The sequence below is a fragment of the Haematobia irritans genome, chromosome 1 (genome assembly GCF_050003625.1).
Source record: "Haematobia irritans isolate KBUSLIRL chromosome 1, ASM5000362v1, whole genome shotgun sequence".
In the NCBI taxonomy this organism is placed as follows: domain Eukaryota; kingdom Metazoa; phylum Arthropoda; class Insecta; order Diptera; family Muscidae; genus Haematobia; species Haematobia irritans.
The window spans coordinates 107,816,583-107,836,314 of NC_134397.1; the positions used below are offsets into that span (position 1 = coordinate 107,816,583).

Below are 19,732 nucleotides of genomic sequence, written 5' to 3' on the forward strand. Positions count from 1 at the left end.
ACATTCAGAGTTGTCAGTCCATTTAATATCGAGTTCGGATGGATGTTGTTGAACGCCCCTTCGATGTCTAGGAACGCCACGATTGTGTATTCTTTGACAGATAGTGAGCTTTCAATAAAGCTGACTAGTTCATGTAATGCTGTCTCGGTAGGCCTGTCCTTCAAGTATGCATGCTGTTGTTTCGAGAGCAAACTTGAATCGACGCTAGTTCTAAGATAAATATGTTATCTATCATCCTCTCCAGAGTCTGAAGTAGGAATGAGGATAAGCTGATTGGTCGGAAATCCTTTGCACTCGAGTGAGAGGCTTTTCCGGCATTAGGTATGAAAACGACTTTTGTTTCCCTCCACTTTCCTGGGATATATGCTAAGTTGATACATCCTATATATATCGCCGACAACCAAGAGATGATTCTGTCAGTCACTGCTTGTAACTCCGCCGGAGTAATTCCATCAGGCCCGGGGGATTTGAATGATCCAACGCTATTTAACGCCCATTTTATTCTAGATTCCGATACAATTTCCTCGATAGGAAACGACCGCTGAGCACCTGTGGCACCGCCAGAACATGGTTCGACCGTCTGATTTCCAGGAAAATGTGTGTCCAATAGTACCTCCAGCGTCTCCTCAATGGACGTTGTCCAATTGCCCTCCGATCTTTTAATGAAACCTGGAGCGTAGTTACTGGATCCTAGTACCTTCCGTAGTCTGGAAACCGCAGTATTTTCAATACTGCTGCAGTAATCTTTCCAAGAGTTATGCTGAGCCTTTCTCAGTTCTCGCTTGTATTCTCTCAGATTCTTTTTGTAAGCGTCCCAATGCTCAGGAGCTCTGGTGGACTTTGCTTGGTTAAAGAGCTTCCTGCAGGATTTCCTCAGTGAGATGTTGAAGGCCTTAGTAATCCTCTCCACTGCGTGTTCGATATCTTGCACAGATATACGCTACAATATACGAACTGTGCGTTATTTTTAAAAATGGAAGAAACTCCATCAGCCGCAACGGCAAGGTTAGGTTAGGTATAGGCTCACTTAGACTATTCAGTCCATTGTGATACCACAGTGGTGAACTTCTCTCTTATCACTGAGTGCTGCCCTATTCTCCTCCTCCTTTTTATAGCCGAGTCCAAACGGCATTCCACATTGTAGTGAAACCACATAGAGAAGCTTTGAACCACTCAGAAATGTCACCAGCATTACTGAGATGGGATAATCCACCGCTGAAAAACTTTTTGGTTTTTGGTCGAAACTGGGTTTGAAACCACGACCCTGTGTATGCAAGGCGGACATGGTAACCATTGCACCACGGTGGCTCCCCGCTACGGTAAGAAATAGCCTAAGCCTTTTCAGAATTTCAAAACTCAAAGAATTGGAGCACATCAATATTGACCTCCAAGAAAGAGTAAAACCGTTGGAAAATATTTGCAGCCAAATGCATGAGGGAAATGCAGCCTTGCGATCACAGTTCGCACAAACTCAAGGAAATATTAGTATGGCTAATGAATCGGGAAATACCCCACAGACCATATATGCAACGGATGAAGAGGAAATGGCAAAGGAAACCGAGTGGATCCTTGTAAAAAACAGAAAAAAGATAAAAAGACAAGAAATAAGACTACACAAATACATGGGGAGCCCTTAACACCCCCGATAAGCCATGGATATATTAGCAAAATGCATGGAAAACAAATCAACGCAGAACAACTAAACTGTACTCTGACACAGTTAAAAATAATAACGCTCAACAAATAAATGCACAAAAAGCTACCCACGAAAATATCCTTTCAAAAATCCTATTCAAATTGGAGTCAATCGAATTGTTTAACAAGAGATTAGCAACCGTTTAAGAGGAGAATTTTGTCAATACACTTCAATAGATGCAGACATTAATAAAAATTATGCAGTGGAATGCAAATGGAATCTTAAAACACATAGATGAACTTCGGTACATCTTATAGGAAAAAATTTTGATATATGTCTCGTAAGTATAAAATTTGATCAATACAAAGACATGCTAGGTTAGGTTAAAGTGGCAACCCGATTAAGTTTCAGGCTCACTTAGACTACTCAGTCTAGTGTGATACCACATTAATTAAAAGTACCTATTACATATGGGCACTTCTAGTTTTAACCGCTGAACCTTCTAGATTATTTTCTTCTGTTGAACCAAAAACATTAGCAGACTGCTTAAGTTAATGTTTTCCAGGTCACTTGCAATTCTCCCATCGAACATTTGCCATCATAACAGCCTTCTCACGCAGTAAGGGCTTGCAGGTAGCCAGAGGTATACCAACATGTTCTAGTTCCCCTGGAATATGTAAGGTAGTTCCTAGCCTTGCTAACTCATCCGCTTCGCAATTCCCCAGTATGTTCGTATGGCCAGGCACCAGGTGAATATTGTACTGCTCAGCCTTCCGTTGAGAGACTTGCGACAGTCAATGGCCGTTTTCGAGTTAAGGAACACAGGATGCAAGGATTTTATTGCAGGTTGACTGTCTGAGTATATATTAATGCATACAATGTACAAATATTTAGAAATTTTACAAATAGAATTTAATGATGGTGGATAACAGCGTTGCCAGAATTGTTTCACCAAAAACCGCTAGATTTGCCCCAAAAAATAGCTAAAAAATGCTAAATTTTTTTTTTATCAAAAGTCACATTTTTGATTGAAATTTAACAACCCTAAATGTTTTATTTCGCTTAAAATGCATTTTATTTTAATTGTAATTATTTTAATTCTACTTCTGTGAGACTGTAACAATAGCTAAGCCATATGAGCTCTGTTTGCGTACTCGATATATTTTTATAACTATCACAAATTTTTACTGCAAGTCCTTCGTTTACATTTCCCAGTAAAAACTTGCAATTATCAGCTGGTTAATCATCAACAAATCAAATGTGCGATATATTGCACAATGTCACATAGAAGTGCATTCGAAAATATCAATACATTTCGTTTTAACTGGTTTAAAACCGCTGAATTAATGATAAATTCGTGAACGTGTACACTGCTCCTAATTTTACCCAAGAGAATAAAACCCATTTTTACTGTTTTGCAAGTTTATACAGAAAACCCTTTATTGGAAAATTACCCAAACAAACCTATTGTTGTCCAATTTTCGTAAATGTTAATCCATTCCATTAATAAATAGAAGATTTGTTTTTATCGCGCGTTTAATAATTGTTAGATTTTGGCTCATTTAATGTTTAGTATTGTACTGTAATATGATTCTTTTGTTTTTTCTTTGTTTTTCTTTTTGTCTTTATTTGGTCAATAACCTATTTATTATAAAATTCATCAACGTATAAGTAGAACACATTGTCGTAGATCAGTTTTTTTATATTTCCGCATATTTTACTTCTTTGGTTTTATATATCATTTATGTTTAGTTCAACACATTCTATTTATGTCAATGATCAATTGTCCCATATTTGTGAGTGTTGGACGTTAATTACTGAGTAAGCAGATCATGCTACCATATTTCCCAATTCACCAAAAATGACTTGGCCGACATGTGGAACACTGCAATATGCAAACTCATGAATTCTCGTACAACGCATAGGCAATAATGTAACTATCTTGTAGGTATGTATACAATTGGAAATCAATAAATTTTTGTCAGTTATTCAATTGAAATTACGACCATTGTGCTTTTTTACTGCTTTCCAGTTACAAGTGCTGGAAGGTACATAAACAAAAAGGGTTAGTGTCAGTTCGGATTTATGTGTTCGAATTGGTTACCACTAACAAGTTTATAGGACATTTGATTTGTGTGTGACAGAACATTTGGTGACCCCTAACACTTCCAGATTCGAGTTACCCCCACCAGTGGTAAGGACTTGAGTCTGCAAGTTACAATATTAGAACGTGCAGTTCAGGATACAAGGAATCCGACGCATTGTCGCGATTTGGATATAATCAACGCATCGTCACGTGGTGGCGAGTACAAATAACTTCGTGTGGAAGTTTGTGAAGAATAGAAAAGGACGAAGTCCTTAGCAACACGCAATTTAATTGGCGAAGAAGACAAAATCGAAGCGAAAATGTCTATTGAGGAACTGTTCAAAGAACAGAGTGAACTTGGAGAAAAGATCCAAAAAATTATCCGTAGCTTTAAAAAAGATCGGATAGCAGGAAGGACAAGTCGTCATATTACGAAGCAGATATCGAGCTCTGACGGAAAACTTCAAATGGCGGTTATGGCAAAGGAAGGTGTTGACTATTTCGAAACTGGGTTTTACGAGAAGGTGCGGTCTCTTGCACATGAGTTCCTTGCCCTATTCCAGTCAGAGGCCAACAGATTGAGACAAAAAACAAAACAAATGAGTATAGATCAACAGACAGTTGATGATGTTCTCGGAACAAATATTGGAGCTTGTTCCGGAGGGTTTACAGACGAAGTAGCCCGGCTAATAAGGAAATTCCAAATAAATATGAATACGTTACGATCATATGTGGAGAGCACTACACCTGCAAATGCATCTCCACAGTTATGCAAAGTGCACATACACACTATTGATACCGTTGGAGACACCTGGAGCAGTTGTACGACGCTCCAATGGAACTACTACCCGATTCTGTGGCAGCCACGACAACGATTCACGAGGATTATGAAAAATTAGTGAATCTGATTCTTGAGAAACTTACGAGTCTCCAAGTTATTGTAGACAGTTCGAATACCGAACTAGCTTCTCAACCAATGAACCCTTTATCAGTGACCGTTCCAAAAATTACAATCCCAAAATTTGACGGCGATTATAGCAAATGGTGCCAATTTTATGACCTGTTTTTAACGATGGTTCATAATACAAGCATACCGGCAATTCAGAAGATGTGGTACCTGAAATCGCATGTAGTCGGAGAAGCTGAAAGATTGATCAGTCATTTGACGACCACTGAAGCCAACTACAACTCGGCATGGTCGATGCTGAAAGAAAGGTACGATAATAAAAGGGTTATCGTAGCTACTCTCATAGACAAAATATTAGCACAACCAAATGCTACTTCAAATACGATCGCCATAAAAGGACTACATGACACAACAAGGGAGTGTTTACTGGCTTTGAATAACGTGGGTGTGGAAACAAATTCCTGGGATCCAATAGTAGTCCAAATCCTCATAAGGAAATTGGATAGAAGTTTGCATATTCGATTCGAGCAGTCGTTACAGAATCCGAAAGAAACACCGAAAATTGAGATTTTGTTGAAGTTTTTGGAACACCAGTTCCAGACAATGGATGCTGTAGGCCAGAAAGATAGAAACACTTCCACTAAGGCAGTGTCATCGATTGTAACGAAAGAAAAGACAAACTCAAAATGTGCAATGTGTGGAGCCATAGACCATATGATTTACGTGTGCGCAAAATTCAAGCAATTGAGCGAAGCAGATAGGGTGAGATTTGCCCAATCAAGAAGATTATGTTTCAATTGCCTGAAGAATGGTCATGCGTCAAACAATTGCCAAGGATCTTCGTGTAGGAAGTGTGGGAAGAAGCACAACAGTCTGCTTCATATTCCAATAAGGTCTGAACAAAAGACAATTTTACCAAACGTACCAATAGTATCTTCGGCCGCAGCGGAGACTTTTGTTGGACGCGAGGGGTATGCGATGCTAGCTACTGCAAGAGTCATTATTCAGGCCCCCAATGGTATCAAGCAAGAATGCGTGGCGATCCTAGATTCTGGTTCACAAATAAATATCATAAGTGAACGACTGATTCAGAACCTGTGCATTTCACCAATGGAAGCTTCGCTTGATATTGATGGAGTTGGAAAGACCAGAAAACGAGCGACTCAGCCGAGCCTATATATTGCCTACAATAATTCCTCCACAACCGAATCACCATATAGATATATCCGAATGGAATTTGCCACCTCATATTAAAATGGCAAACCCGCACTTCAATAAAGAAAGTAAGATAGACATTCTACTTGGAGCAGAGTTTTTCTTCAGTTTGATGCAACCTGGCACTATAAAACTCTCAGACAATCTACCAGTTCTTCAAAATACTGCTCTCGGGTGGATCGTGGGAGGTTCTCTGCGAAACAATAATACAGAAAGATGTTTGTCAACGCCCACCTGTGCAGTTTTCGATAGTGATAAGGCGCTTGATGAAGCTATTGAAAGATTGTGGAAAATTGATGAAGTGTTGCCAACAGTGGAGCCAAAATCTATGTGAAGCGCATTTTGCTCACCACGTAGCAATCAATAAAAGCGGCAGGTTTGTTGTAAGTTTGCCGTTTCGAGAGATCCCACAGGCGCTAGGGGATTTATATACAATGGCGTACAATCGATTTATGGGTTTAGAGCGAAGTTTGCTGAAGAATTCAGATTTGCGCGCCCAATATGTGCAGTTTATGAAAGAATATGAAAGACTTGGGCACATGCACCGAGTCAAGATTGATGATCTAATGGATCCTAAATATTTCATTCCACATCATTGTGTGCTAAAGCCAGATAGCACAACTACGAAACTAAGAGTAGTGTTTGATGCATCAGCGAAGACATCAACTGGGTTATCTCTGAACGATCTAATGTATACTGGACCAGTCGATCAAAGTGATCTATTTGCCATTTTACTTCGATTTCGTTTTCCGAAATATGTATTCACTACTGACATTGAAAAGATGTATAGACAATAATACATCCAAGTAATCATCAGTTTCAATTAATAATCTGGAGGGAAGATCCTGCACTGCCAATCGACTATTATGTGCTCAATACGGTAGCATACGGCACAAGAGCAGCACCTTATCTTGCTATCAAATGTCTGCAGAAGGTTGCAGTAGATAATGCCATAAAATATCCATACGGCTCTAAGATGTTGAAGGATAACTTTTATGTTGATGATGGACTTGGTGGCTCAGATAACATCAACATAGCGATTACAACACAAAACGAATTAATACAAATGTTAAAACAGTATGGATTCAATCTGAAGAAGTGGTGTGCCAACCACCCGAAACTACTAAAAGACATACCAGAAGCTGATGAAGAAGTTAATCTTGATTTCGATGTTATAAGTTCTGATACCGTCAAAACTTTGGGACTATTTTGGTTGCCCAGAGTGATAACTTCTGTGTTAAAGTCAAGTTTAACGAACATGAAACAGTTACTAGGCGTACAGCCACATCCGATCTTGCGAAATTATTTGATCCCCTTGGACTATTAGCACCTGCAGTGGTTAAAGCAAAAATATTTATGCAAAACCTTTGTGAAGCTTCATTAGGCTGGAATGATCCGCTACCTGAGTCGTTTTGTTCAGAATGGAAAACTCTAAGAGACAACATATACAGTCTGAACAATTTCAAAATGCCGAGACACATGTTCGATGGCGATGTTCCGAAAGAGATCCAGCTTCATGTATTTGCAGACGCATCCGAAAAGGCGTATGGTGCAGTAGCATATATTCGAGCTTCCCTCAAAGACGGTCGGATTATTGTACGATTATTGTGTGCAAAGTCACGAGTATCGCCATTGAAGCGACAAACATTACCCAGACTAGAATTATGTGCAGCAGTCATCGCGGCAGAACTTGCTCAACGAGTACAAGTAGATCTCAACATTCAAAACGAATCTGTGTATTTATGGACTGACTCTGAAATCGTCTTATCCTGGATCAATGCTCAGTCATCCTCTCTGAAGATATTTGTGGCTAACAGAGTATCAACAATCCAATCTTTGTGCATTCGTGATCAATGGCGCCACGTGAGCTCCATAGATAATCCTGCAGATATTGTGTCACGTGGACTTCCTGCAGTAGACTTGTCAAAATGCCAGTTGTGGTTCCACGGGCCTTTATTCCTTCATGGGAAGGAATCTTTGTGGCCACAAAAATATAATTCTAGTTTAGCCATTCCCACTGATATTGAGAAGAAGGCAACTATAGCTACCGCAGTAGAGCAGGATGCAATCATATACAAAGTGCATCATGGAGGTTCATTCAAACGTCTGCAAAGAATTATTGGATACATTTTCCGATTTGTAAACAACACGAGAATTCCCAAACATAAGCGAAATTCACATATATCCCTCCCCCAAAAGAGTTAGATGCGTCTCTATACGTCATCATTCGGAGGATTCAAAGATCTGAGTTCTATGACGATATCAAGCAGTTGCAGAAAAGCCACGAAGTGGATAAAAGAAGTTGTATTAATGCTCTTAGTCCATATTTGGATCCTAAGGGTATCATACGTGTTGGAGGTTGCTTAGGGAACTCAGACCTTCACGAAGATGTTAAACAACCTATGGTACTCCCTTACAATGACCCAATAACGAAGTTATTATTTATTTCTTTACATGAGGAAAACAAACATTGTTGACCCTAGGCATTATTAAACACAGTAAGACAACGGTTTTCGCCGGTGAAGGGAAAAATAACAGCTCGATCTATTGTCCAAAAATGCGTCAGATGTACCAGGGCGAAACCACAATTGTGTCAACAAATAATGGGCGACCTACCACAGACACGCGTAGTTCCTGCTCGTCCATTCATTAATAGTGGCGTTGATTACTGTGGTCCATTTTGGATACATCGCAGAGTAAGAGGCAAGCGGCCTACTAAGGCATACATATCAGTTTTTTGTTGTTTTGCAACTAAGGCAGTACACTTGGAACTTGTATCTGACCTATCGACTAGTGCATTTATTGGAGCTTTGAAAAGGTTCATTGCTCGTCGTGGACACTGTCAAAACATATATTCAGACAATGCAACAAATTTTGTGGGAGCTAAGAATCAACTATCAGAATTGGCTGAAGCGATTTACTCACCAGGCGCACAAGAAAATATAATGACTGCTGCCAGTTCCAAGGGAATCAAATTTAACTTTATTCCACCAAGAGCACCTCATTTTGGAGGTTTATGGGAAGCAGCAGTAAAGTCTGCAAAACATCTTCTTGTAAGAAGTATGGGTACTGCTTCGCTAACGTACGAAGAATTTGAAACTGTAATTGTGGAAGTCGAGGCAATACTGAATTCCCGTCCATTGACACCTATGTCAAGTGATCCATCCGATTTAACGGCACTGACTCCAGGACACTTCCTAATTGGTGAGCCACTTACAACTCCAATAGATAGTGAAGCAGACTCCCAAAAATTATCCTTGCTATCCAGATGGGAGCTTGTATCAAGGCTGAAGCTGAAGTTTTGGAAGCAATGGTCAAAAGAGTACTTGCAAGAACTTCAGCTTCGACATAAATGGAAGAAATCATCTCCCAACGTCAAACCAGGAAATATGGTGGTAATTCAGGAGGATAACACTCCACCATTGAAATGGCCACTGGGACGCATAACTAATGTTTATCCAGGAAATGATGGCATTGTTCGTGTTGCTGGGGTGAAAACGGCAACAGGGACTTTCAAGAGACCGATACGCCACCTAGCACTGCTTCCGATTGAAAATGAGACTAGTTGTGTTGATGAAGTCAATGAAACTGAACCAGAAAGAAAGAAGACACGCTTACATGGAAACCAGTTAGTTTTAACTTTGCTAGCGATACTTTTAATCCTCCCGATTGTATCATCAACTCACATAAACATCTCAAGTCTTGCATCCAAATTGGGAGTTCACTTCGAAGAAGTTGGAAGAACAAAAATTGCAACAAGCCAATGGAATCTGATTGTTTACTACGATTTATCAATGTATTGGAAAGATACCAAATTGTTGCGTGATGAAACTCTCTCCATGCAAAAGACATGTGATATTATGGGGATTAAGGAATCTTGTCGCCATATTCTTCAACATTTTTACCGAATTGAACAAGAACTAGAATTAGACAACAGACTGCTGCGTAAATCGCGAATAAGAAGAGGTGCTATTAACGTAATTGGAAATTTAGCTAATTCACTGTTTTGTGTTCTGGACTCGGAGTACGCAGAACAGATGTCAGCAACTATAAGAAACATGAAAACAGATGATGCCGTCATGTTGAAACTGTTGAGAGATCAGACTTCAGTTATCAACTCAACTCTGAATGTTGTGAAACAAAGTATGACAACAACTAAACACAACTTCGAACAAATGGAGAAAAAACTTAACGAGCTAAATAAAAGAGAACATGCAATCAGTGGTGAGATCTATCAAATGAAATTGTCTCAATACTTCAATCTGAATACGATGCAAGTGTCATTAATTGCTGATAGAATTCAACGGATGCAATCATGCATGTTGGACGTCCTAACTGATGTCCATCACGGGAAGATAAATCCTTTACTGTTAACCCCAGATCAACTTCAGACAGAAATCGAACAGATAAAGATCCATATGCCACACTCTTTAAGGTTACCAGTCACTGATGACAATTTATTAGAACTGTACAAGCTAATGAAAATCAAAGGAGGACTTACAGAAGACCATGTAGTGTTCACTATATCATTACCATTGGTAGAATTAGACGATTTCAAACTGTATCATCTGATTCCAGTTCCGACACGAGTTGATGATTCATTGTCAGTTATAAATATCTGTAGCTCAATGTTAGCTGTCAATCTAGACCAACAACAGTATTTCCCAATTTCAACACTAAAATTGCAGAAATGTGACGTCATCAGCCAAGATCTGTTCATCTGCTCTGATATTCAGTTACAGTTCAATTTCGGAGCAGAGATATGTTCATGTGAGATCAGTTTATTTCAGAATATCACCAAACCAGATTGCAACTTGAAGACTCTACAAACTAACGTGTCATGGGTACCACTGACTCACCAAAATCAATGGATGTGTGCCACTCTGAGCATCACTCAAGCAACAGCAGTATGTGAGAAGAACATTATACCGCTGCAACTAGAAGGATCCGGGATCCTGACGCTGCAACAAAACTGTTTACTGAAACATGGTCCAATTCACGTGTCAGGACAACAAACCCTATCATCTACACTTAGGCCATCATATACAAGTTTAGGAAGTGTGACGGATTTGGTTGTAAAGCACAACATGATTAATAATAACAACATGATTAATAATAACGCATCATCACATCTGGCCGAACTATCATCCATACAGAAGAAACTCCAGGCAATAGAAAACACACGAGAAGAGCACCACCGTAATTACTACAGTATGTCAATATCGTATGCAGCATTATGCATTGGTGGCATAATCTTTATTCTTATATCATGTAGATGTCTTATATCCAAGTGGCCATACAGACGAAAATATCCATCTACTGAGACGAGTAATAATAGACCAACACCTACTCCAAGACATAATTTTGCCATTCATGTTTAAGAATTACTATTAGGTTGACCAATGGGTCAACGCGGGGGAGAATGTTATATTTTGGCTCATTTAATGTTTAGTATTGTACTGTAATATGATTCTTTTGTTTTTTCTTTGTTTTTCTTTTTGTCTTTATTTGGTCAATAACCTATTTATTATAAAATTCATCAACGTATAAGTAGAACACATTGCAACACATTGTCGTAGATCAGTTTTTTATATTTCCGCATATTTTACTTCTTTGGTTTTATATTTCATTTATGTTTAGTTCAACACATTATATTTATGTCAATGATCAATTGTCCCATATTTGTGAGTGTTGGACGTTAATTACTGAGTAAGCAGATTAAGCTACCATATTTCCCAATTCACCAAAAATGACTTGGCCGACATGTGGAACACTGCAATATGCAAACTCATGAATTCTCGTACAACGCATAGGCAATAATGTAACTATCTTGTAGGTATATATACAATTGGAAATCAATAAATTTTTGTCAGTTATTCAATTGAAATTACTGCTTTCCAGTTACAAGTGCTGGAAGGTACATAAACAAAAAGGGTTAGTGTCAGTTCGGATTTATGTGTTCGTATTGGTTACCACTAACAAGTTTATAGGACATTTGATTTGTGTGTGACGGAACAATAATGTTTTGATCCTATCAATACGATACGATACGATCTTATCAATACAATGCCCGATTCCAAAGATTTTGTACACTAATGATTTTGGTATTGATTTCGAGTCAATTTTGAATTTATTCGTTTTCCAGCTTTTTCTTCATGAATGAAATGAAATAAGGAGTTGAAAAACATCTTCTATTTTTGAACGCTTTTTTGGTTTGCGGTTAAGATACCAAAACTCCACAAATTTAAAGACTATTTCATTAGCTTTAAGATTTTTTTTAGAATTGACCCTAGCCTTCTTTCATGTAAAGATACCCATTTTTAAGTTGAATCACTTAACTATAAGGACAAAACTTTATCGGCTTTTGGACAAGGAAAACAGTTTATATAAGAGAAATTCACAAATGCTATTATAACCAAAATTCGCGTTCGTATTTTAAGGACATGAAATCTTTCGCGTCACGACAATATATTTTCAGTGTACAAAGCAATTCACATCTACTATTTTAACATAAAAATGATAAACGAGTCAAATGCTAATATTCCTAATAATTTACTGAAAGTTTATCTATGGAATCTGAATGGTAATGGTAGATTTAAAGTTTATGATAACTTTTATGAATATGAGGAAAAAACTTTACAACAAGGTGTATTTGCTGCAAAAATGCCCGCATAATGGCTGGAATCATTATTAATGTTTCAATTGAGTTTTGAAATATGTGGAAAACCTTATTCTGACAGCAAGGCTTAGATAAAAACGCCGTTTTATCCACATTTCAATAGAAACATGTCGAAAATAAAAAAGCCAAAAATAGCTAAAAGGGTCATGAAAAAAAAGCCAGAAAAAAAGCTAAATACATTTTTTCCCGCTAAACGTCTTCAAAAAAAGCCAAATCTAGCGGAAAATAGCTAAATTGGCAACGCTGCTGGATAACCTTTTAGAAAACATAGAATAATCTCCATTATTGGAAGTTGCACCTCAATTAGTCATTGATTGATTGAAAAACTCAATGGAATAAAATTTTCGTAAATATATGTTTAGTTAGAAAAATATAAAGAGTTTTTAAAATTTAGGTTTGGCAGGAGTCAGAGTCGAGCAAAATTTTTACGAATCGGACTTCAGGGACATTCAAATTTGAGATGGTCAATGGTGTGTGTTGGTCCGCAATCACATGTACAACTTTCTATCATATTAAACAAACGTGCATTTGAAGGCAATGATGCAAAACATCAATTCAATAAATTTTCTCTCATTCAATTAAATTGTCAAAAGTAACATGTAACATGGATAAACCAAAGATTTTTACCGTGAACCACGGCCCATTGTTTTAGGCAAATTATAACAAATATGTGTTATATTACACAGCATTTTGATTTGATATATGCATGATGCATTTGCTTACCGATTATCTTTTCTGCAGTTATACATACCTCTCTTGCAGAGTGTCGAATTTTGCATGAAGCACATTCCCGTGCCGCGTAATGAGGCCGATCCGTAATCTTGCGAGGATGACGTAAACCACATGTACTACACCTTAAATAAAAATAGAGATGGTTGCATAAATATTAAAATATATAATACAACAGTAGTGGGATTCTGTATTCAATTTTAACGATCAATCGCATCGTTAAGAAGGGATAACAAGAAAAATAACGACCAAGCTATTCGGTAGTCGCTTTAATCGTTTCCAATCGTTTAGAACCCGCTGTGTTGTTTTCCATACAGATAACAATCAAAACATCGCTAAGTGTACAACGAAGATTTTTTGGTTGTTTAATTTTTCGAATGCATTGACGTTATCAGCAGAAAATTTCATTCATTCGAAATAGTGTATTAAATGATGTAAGTTAGTTTTAATAGAAAAAAGGATCCTTTTTATTACAGAGTTTTCTGGAACATTTTAAGAATACAAAGGTCAAAAGACGTTCTAAGAATTTGGTCGGGCGGAACTGCCTTAAATAGTATTAAATTAAAGGGAATTTCACATAGATTGAGAATATCACATATTTTCTCTTCCGGCTATGCGTATTTCTTCTAAATTAGCAAACAATTTCCAATTTTGCAAACTGTGTTTGTGCCACTCCACAGAAAATTCCAACAGAAACGACAGTGATGCCGGAATTAGGCTCCATTGGAAGGAACCCTGATACTATTTGGGTCTATAGGAATAGATCAGATGAGTCATACTCGATTGGAAGAAGCCCTGATGTCAATCTTAATATGTGGGTCTATAGCGATAGATCCAAAGAGTCATCAGATGAAAAGCAAACGTCTATAAACACAGAGGTTAGTGGTAATACTTCCACCACAACTGATGGTACTGCGGCTACGCAAGCCGAAAGAGCAGCCGATGCTGAAGAGCCTGCTCCAACAGAAGAAAACGTGGAGGATCCACAACAAGGCGTCGGAGCAGCTGAAATTCTGGGAGAATCTCTTAATGTTTCTGTTTTATCTTTACAGGAAGATTTGGCATCTGAGAGTCAAGATGACGTGGAAGCTTGGGAAGTAGAGGGAGGAGCTGTTGTTGCTGATAGAGCAACATATTCAAGATATTGGCGCAAGGGGTGCCCAGCAAAAGGGCAAGGTAGTCAACTAGCCACCACTAAAGACGGTGAAGAAGTTTCGTGGAATAGATCCGAGAAAATCAGACTATCACTCACCGTCGGAGTGCAACGAAGGGCAGGGTTGGTGCGTTTTACGGTAGCGATTATCTCCAAGTAACAGTTCGCTAATGATGGGTGCAGTTTGCGAATTAAAAGAAGGAATTAAAGAAGGAAGACAATGCTGCTTTGGCGATGGAAGAAGAAAGCCCCGAAAGAGCCAGACCGGTCACATGTTTGACGTGCTACGCTTTAAGAATTTAGCGTTAAGTATAACTATTTTTTAAAAATTATATATTCTGATTAGGTTAAGTGGAATATGATATGGTTATTTGGTATAATTTCATGTGAATGTGGCCGCCCGCAGAATGTTTAGATTTCTAAACATGCACTATCTGCGATATGTGTATTTAGGGTAACAGGTTGGCTGATAAGTCCCCGGTCTAACAAAGACAAACACATTTTTTTGTCAAAATTCGCTTTTATTATTCAACATAGTTCCCTTCAAGAGCGATACAACGATTATAACGACCTTCCAATTTTTTGATACCATTTTGGTAGTACTCCTTCGGTTTTTCCTCAAAATAGGCCTCAGTTTCGGCGATCACCTCTTCTTTGCAGCCAATTTTTTTCCCTGCGAGCATCCTTTTGAGGTCTGAGAACAAGAAAAAGTTGCTGGGGCCAGATCTGGAGAATCTGGGGAAGCAATTCGAAGCCCAATTCAAGAATTTTTGCCATCGTTCTCAATGACTTGTGGCACGGTGCATTGTCTAGGGGCCGTTTTGCCGTGATTTCGACCTTCTAACGCTCCAATAACGCCATATAATAGTCACTGTTGATGGTTTTTCCCTTCTCAAGATAATCGATAAAAATTATTAAATGCGCATCCCAAAACACAGAGGCCATTACTTTGCAGCGGACTTTTGAGTCTTTCCACGCTTCGGAGACGGTTCACCGGTCGCTGTCCACTCAGCCGACTGTCGATTGGACTCAGGAGTGTAGTGATGGAGCCATGTTTCATCCATTGTCACATATCGACGGAAAAACTCGGGTGCATTACGAGTTAACAGCTGCAAGCACCGCTCAGAATCATCAACACGTTGTTGTTTTTGGTCAAATGTGAGCTCGCGCGGCACCCATTTTGCACAGAGCTTCCGCATATCCAAATATTAATGAATGATATGACCAACAGGTTCCTTTGATATCTTTAAGGCCTCTGCTATCTCGATCAACTTCATTTTAGGTCATTCAAAATCATTTTGTGGATTTTTTGATGTTTTCGTCGGTAACTACCTCTTGCGGGCGTCCACTGCGTTCACCGTCCTCCGTGCTCATTTCACCATTTAATTTTGCATAACAATCAATTGTTGTTGATTTCCCTGGGGCAGAGTCCGGAAACTCATCATCAAGCCTAGTTTTTGCTTCCACCGTATTTTCCCCTTCAGAAAACAGTATTATATCAAAACACGAATTTCCTTTTATTCCATTTTTTTACAATAACAAGAGTTGCTTCACAAAAGACGCTCTATCACACAAACTAATTGACTTACAGACGTCAAATTTTGACACGAATCATTTGAAGGTTGGTACTATATAAAAATAATATGCATTTAATACTAGCGACGCCATCTATGTGTCAGACCGAGGACTTATCAGCCAGCCTGTTAGATAAGGTTTATGGCAGGCAATTAAAATAAAAATGAAAACGCATTACATATGCAGCGGTGGCTGATAACGCAATGATGTGCTACACATGCGTGCCATATAATTTACTTTTTTTTTATTCAACCGTCGAACTGAACGGACGTGGTTTCTAATAGCGGAGTATTTCATCGTAATAAGTACTTATTACGAATTTCACGTATGGTGGAAATAATAAACCACCATGCAGCGAAATTCAAAGTCATCCACTGGGTTGCTAACTTCAGGGCCCAGTGGACGGGTAACGACTGAAGTTATAAATTTGGGCAACGACCAAGAGTCAGGCCCAATTAGTCGACCTGTAGACGGGTCGACTGGCGGTGACACTTTGGCAAGTCGAACCTTTTCTAAGGTGACGACATCAAAAGGAGGCAATCCCTCTCGAAAGAGATTCAAGGAACGAAGAAATGCTTTGTTTATCCTAAAGAAATTAGGATCGGTCGACCCAAGCACGTTGTCGGCTAAGCAAAGCGATTCCTTAACCCTTTCGACCCTAAAGTTGCCTATGGGCAACTTTTTGTGTTTGGAGACTCACTGTCAGCGTTGTTTTTGTTTTTGTTCATAAAACTGTAACGGTATCGAAAGCTACAAGTGTTTTCTTCAAGTTGAATGAAAAATCAGCTATTTTGTTTGTCAATTAGCAAAAAAAATTTCATTAATACGCACGTAGCTCAAGAAAAAAATATTTGCGAATTTAAAAAGAGGTTTTTATACATGTGACTTTTTTCAAAAATTACAACTAAAATGTTGAAAGTTTTTATTAAATCTATTGTAGTACATGTCAAATAAAATATTTCTGGAAGTCAAATCTTAGAATTGCAAAAAAACAACAGATGAGAAATTTTTAAAATTGAAAAGTTGCCTGTGGGCAACTTTGGGCAATTGTGGTAGTAAAATTACATATTTTTGAACATAACGCCTGGAGAAAAAAGGTTTGAAAAACAATGATTTTGAAAAAAATGAGAACTTTAATTGGGATGTCCCAGTGACGAGAAATGCGGCGATGATGTGGAAAACATATCTGCAGTGCAGTGGGGAATCTTAAAAAGGGAGGAAGCCACTTCTTGGCAACATACTAGTGGATTATCACGAATATTGACGCTTTATAATACTTTGGTTTTTTACACCGCCAGTTAAATTGAAATGGGTTAAAAACAAACAAAAAAAACAAAACATTTTCGTGATTCACGCGAAGCAGTGAATGAAATTTAAACGAAATCTCGTGAATATGCCTGAACGGGATTAAAGAAAAATGTGTGGCGCGTGAGTAAAAATCAAATTGTATTCGTGATTGTGAGTGAGTAATAAATTTAGTTTCACGATCCAACCCACCCTCACGATCCAACTCACGCTCAAGATAAAATTCACGTTAACGATAAAATTCATGTTCACGATAAAATTCACACGGTAAAACAGACACAAAAAGTCGCAATCACGAACAAATTCACGTTCACGATTAAATTCAAGCTCACCGATTTTAATCACCCTTACTTATTTAATCACGCTTAAGATTTCAATAGCGTGAATCACGAGAAATTTCGTTAATCACCAGAATTTTATTGAGCCACGAAAATTGTCGTGTTCCGAAAATATTCGTGACTCACGAGATTTGTCGTGAATTACGAAAATTGTCGTGAATCGTGCGAAAGCGTGAGACATAAACGTTGTTCATGTGTGATCGTGCGCGAGTATTACTTTTCATTTCGGGAATTCATTTCGTGACCGTGAATTCCTACCCACATGGCGTGCGTGAGTACAAATATTTCTTCGTGAATGTGATTGAAATTCCACTCACTCGCGCATCTAAGTATATATTTACTGTAAAATAACAAAAACCTTAACAAAAATCCAATAAAACGTAATACGTCTATCATTACAAAACAAACTATTTTGTAGTCACAATTGCCCAAAGTTGCCCACAGGCAACATTCTCTACCGCCTAAACGAATGGCGACCCGAAATTTTGGCTAGACGCTTCTTAAATGACTTCAACATGATTAAAAGTAAAAAAAAATTTTAGCGATACCTATAAAAATTCGGGCTCGAAAGGGTTAAAATGGGCTCAAGGAATTCTTGAAGCTGGAAAAAGGGAACGATCACCGGATGAGCTGCCATCCTCTAAACGGGATCAAAGATCGTTTGCCTCAGTTGCAAAAGACAGCTTTGTGATGGCTATTATTAATAAAGGAACATTGGACGGTATGATTCCAAGGCAAAAATGGGGGGAAATTGAGAACGCGATGTCTGGTGTCTACTCAGAGGTGCGAAAAAAGTTTCCCGGACCAAGTCCTCGACAACAAGATGCTGGATGGTATCAAGGACGATATAAGTTAATAGCTTTTGCGGACCAGAGGTCTATAGATTGCTTTAAAGCTGCATTGATGCTAATTGGTGAAGTTTGGGAAGGAGCCGCTTTGGAGTTAGTCGATAAAAAAGACATACCGGCTAAACCTAGAGCGCATGCATGGATACCGGCAAACCCTCCTGATCCTGAGTCAATACTAGAGAGACTAAAAGAATGTAACCCAGATCTTCCAACCGCCGATTGGAATGTTGGTCGTTTGGATGAGGTGGATGGACCAAGACGACATGTGGCGTTTATATTAAACATAGAGTCGCTGCCACATCTAGCCCAGACCCAAGGATGTGTAAGTTATGGCTTTCATGATATCCATATGAAGGTATACAAAGGCGATCAGCCAAAGGATTCAGAAACGGACAAGCCTCCGGTAGAGTTAGCAGTGAAAAAATCTCCTAGCGAAGCCGAAGGAGACATAAAACCTGCAGACTATGGCGAAAATCATATGCGGGAAGTTTCTACAGGCTCAAGCCTCACCAAAGCTGAACCGCGGATTGTTGCGAGAGTCATCGAGATCTGTGAGGAGGAAGCCCTTGATGACTCAATTGAAGCGGCTGATGTGACGGTGGTTGAAAATTTGGATGGTTCTACGGTTCCTCCAGATAAATCTTCACCGTTGTAAGGCCGCTTGTGTTGCCTTAAAAGTTCTCCTGATGAAAGGAGACATAGATATAGTTCTTATTCAAGAACCATACATATATAAGAACAAGATCTGTGAATTAAGCACTCCGGGTTTCAAATCCTTGGACTCTTTGTTCCTTAACTCGAAAACGGCCATAGACTGCCGCAAATCTCTCAACGAGATGGCTGAGCAGTACAATATGCACCTAATATGGGTGCCTGGCCATAGGAACATACCGGGGAACTGCGAAGCAGATGTGTTAGCAAGGCTAGGAACTACCTTACATATTCCATGGGAACAAACTCTTACTGCGTGAGAAGGCTGTTATGATGGCCAATATTCGATGGGAAATTTCAAGGGTTGTAACGACACCAAGCAAATATGGCCCCATTTAAACTTAAACCGCACACTAGATATGCTAGTGTTCTCAAGGCGTCAGATAGCACTCCTGATATCTGCTATAACGGGTCGCTGCCTGATAGGCGAATTTGCAAAAACTATAGATGCGAAGTATAATGACTGTGCTGAGTGTCATGCTTTTTGTGTAAGGCGTAAGCGAATTTTAGGAGCATATAGCTTTAGATTACTGGCTGACCTGGAAAACGT

General features: G+C 38.8%; 1 protein-coding gene across 2 annotated transcripts in view; it reads right to left on the bottom strand.

Moving 5' to 3' along the window:
• Positions 1-19,732, bottom strand: part of LOC142221622 (uncharacterized) — a 199,725-nt gene that overhangs the window by 47,276 nt on the left and 132,717 nt on the right. Inside the window, exon 5 of one of the 2 annotated variants that reach the window (XM_075291375.1) lies at positions 13,275-13,377. The exons of the other annotated variant lie outside the window; for it this stretch is intronic. Coding sequence (XP_075147490.1) covers positions 13,275-13,377 — 103 coding nt within the window. The remainder of the gene's footprint in view (positions 1-13,274; positions 13,378-19,732) is intronic. 2 annotated transcript variants of the gene reach the window in all.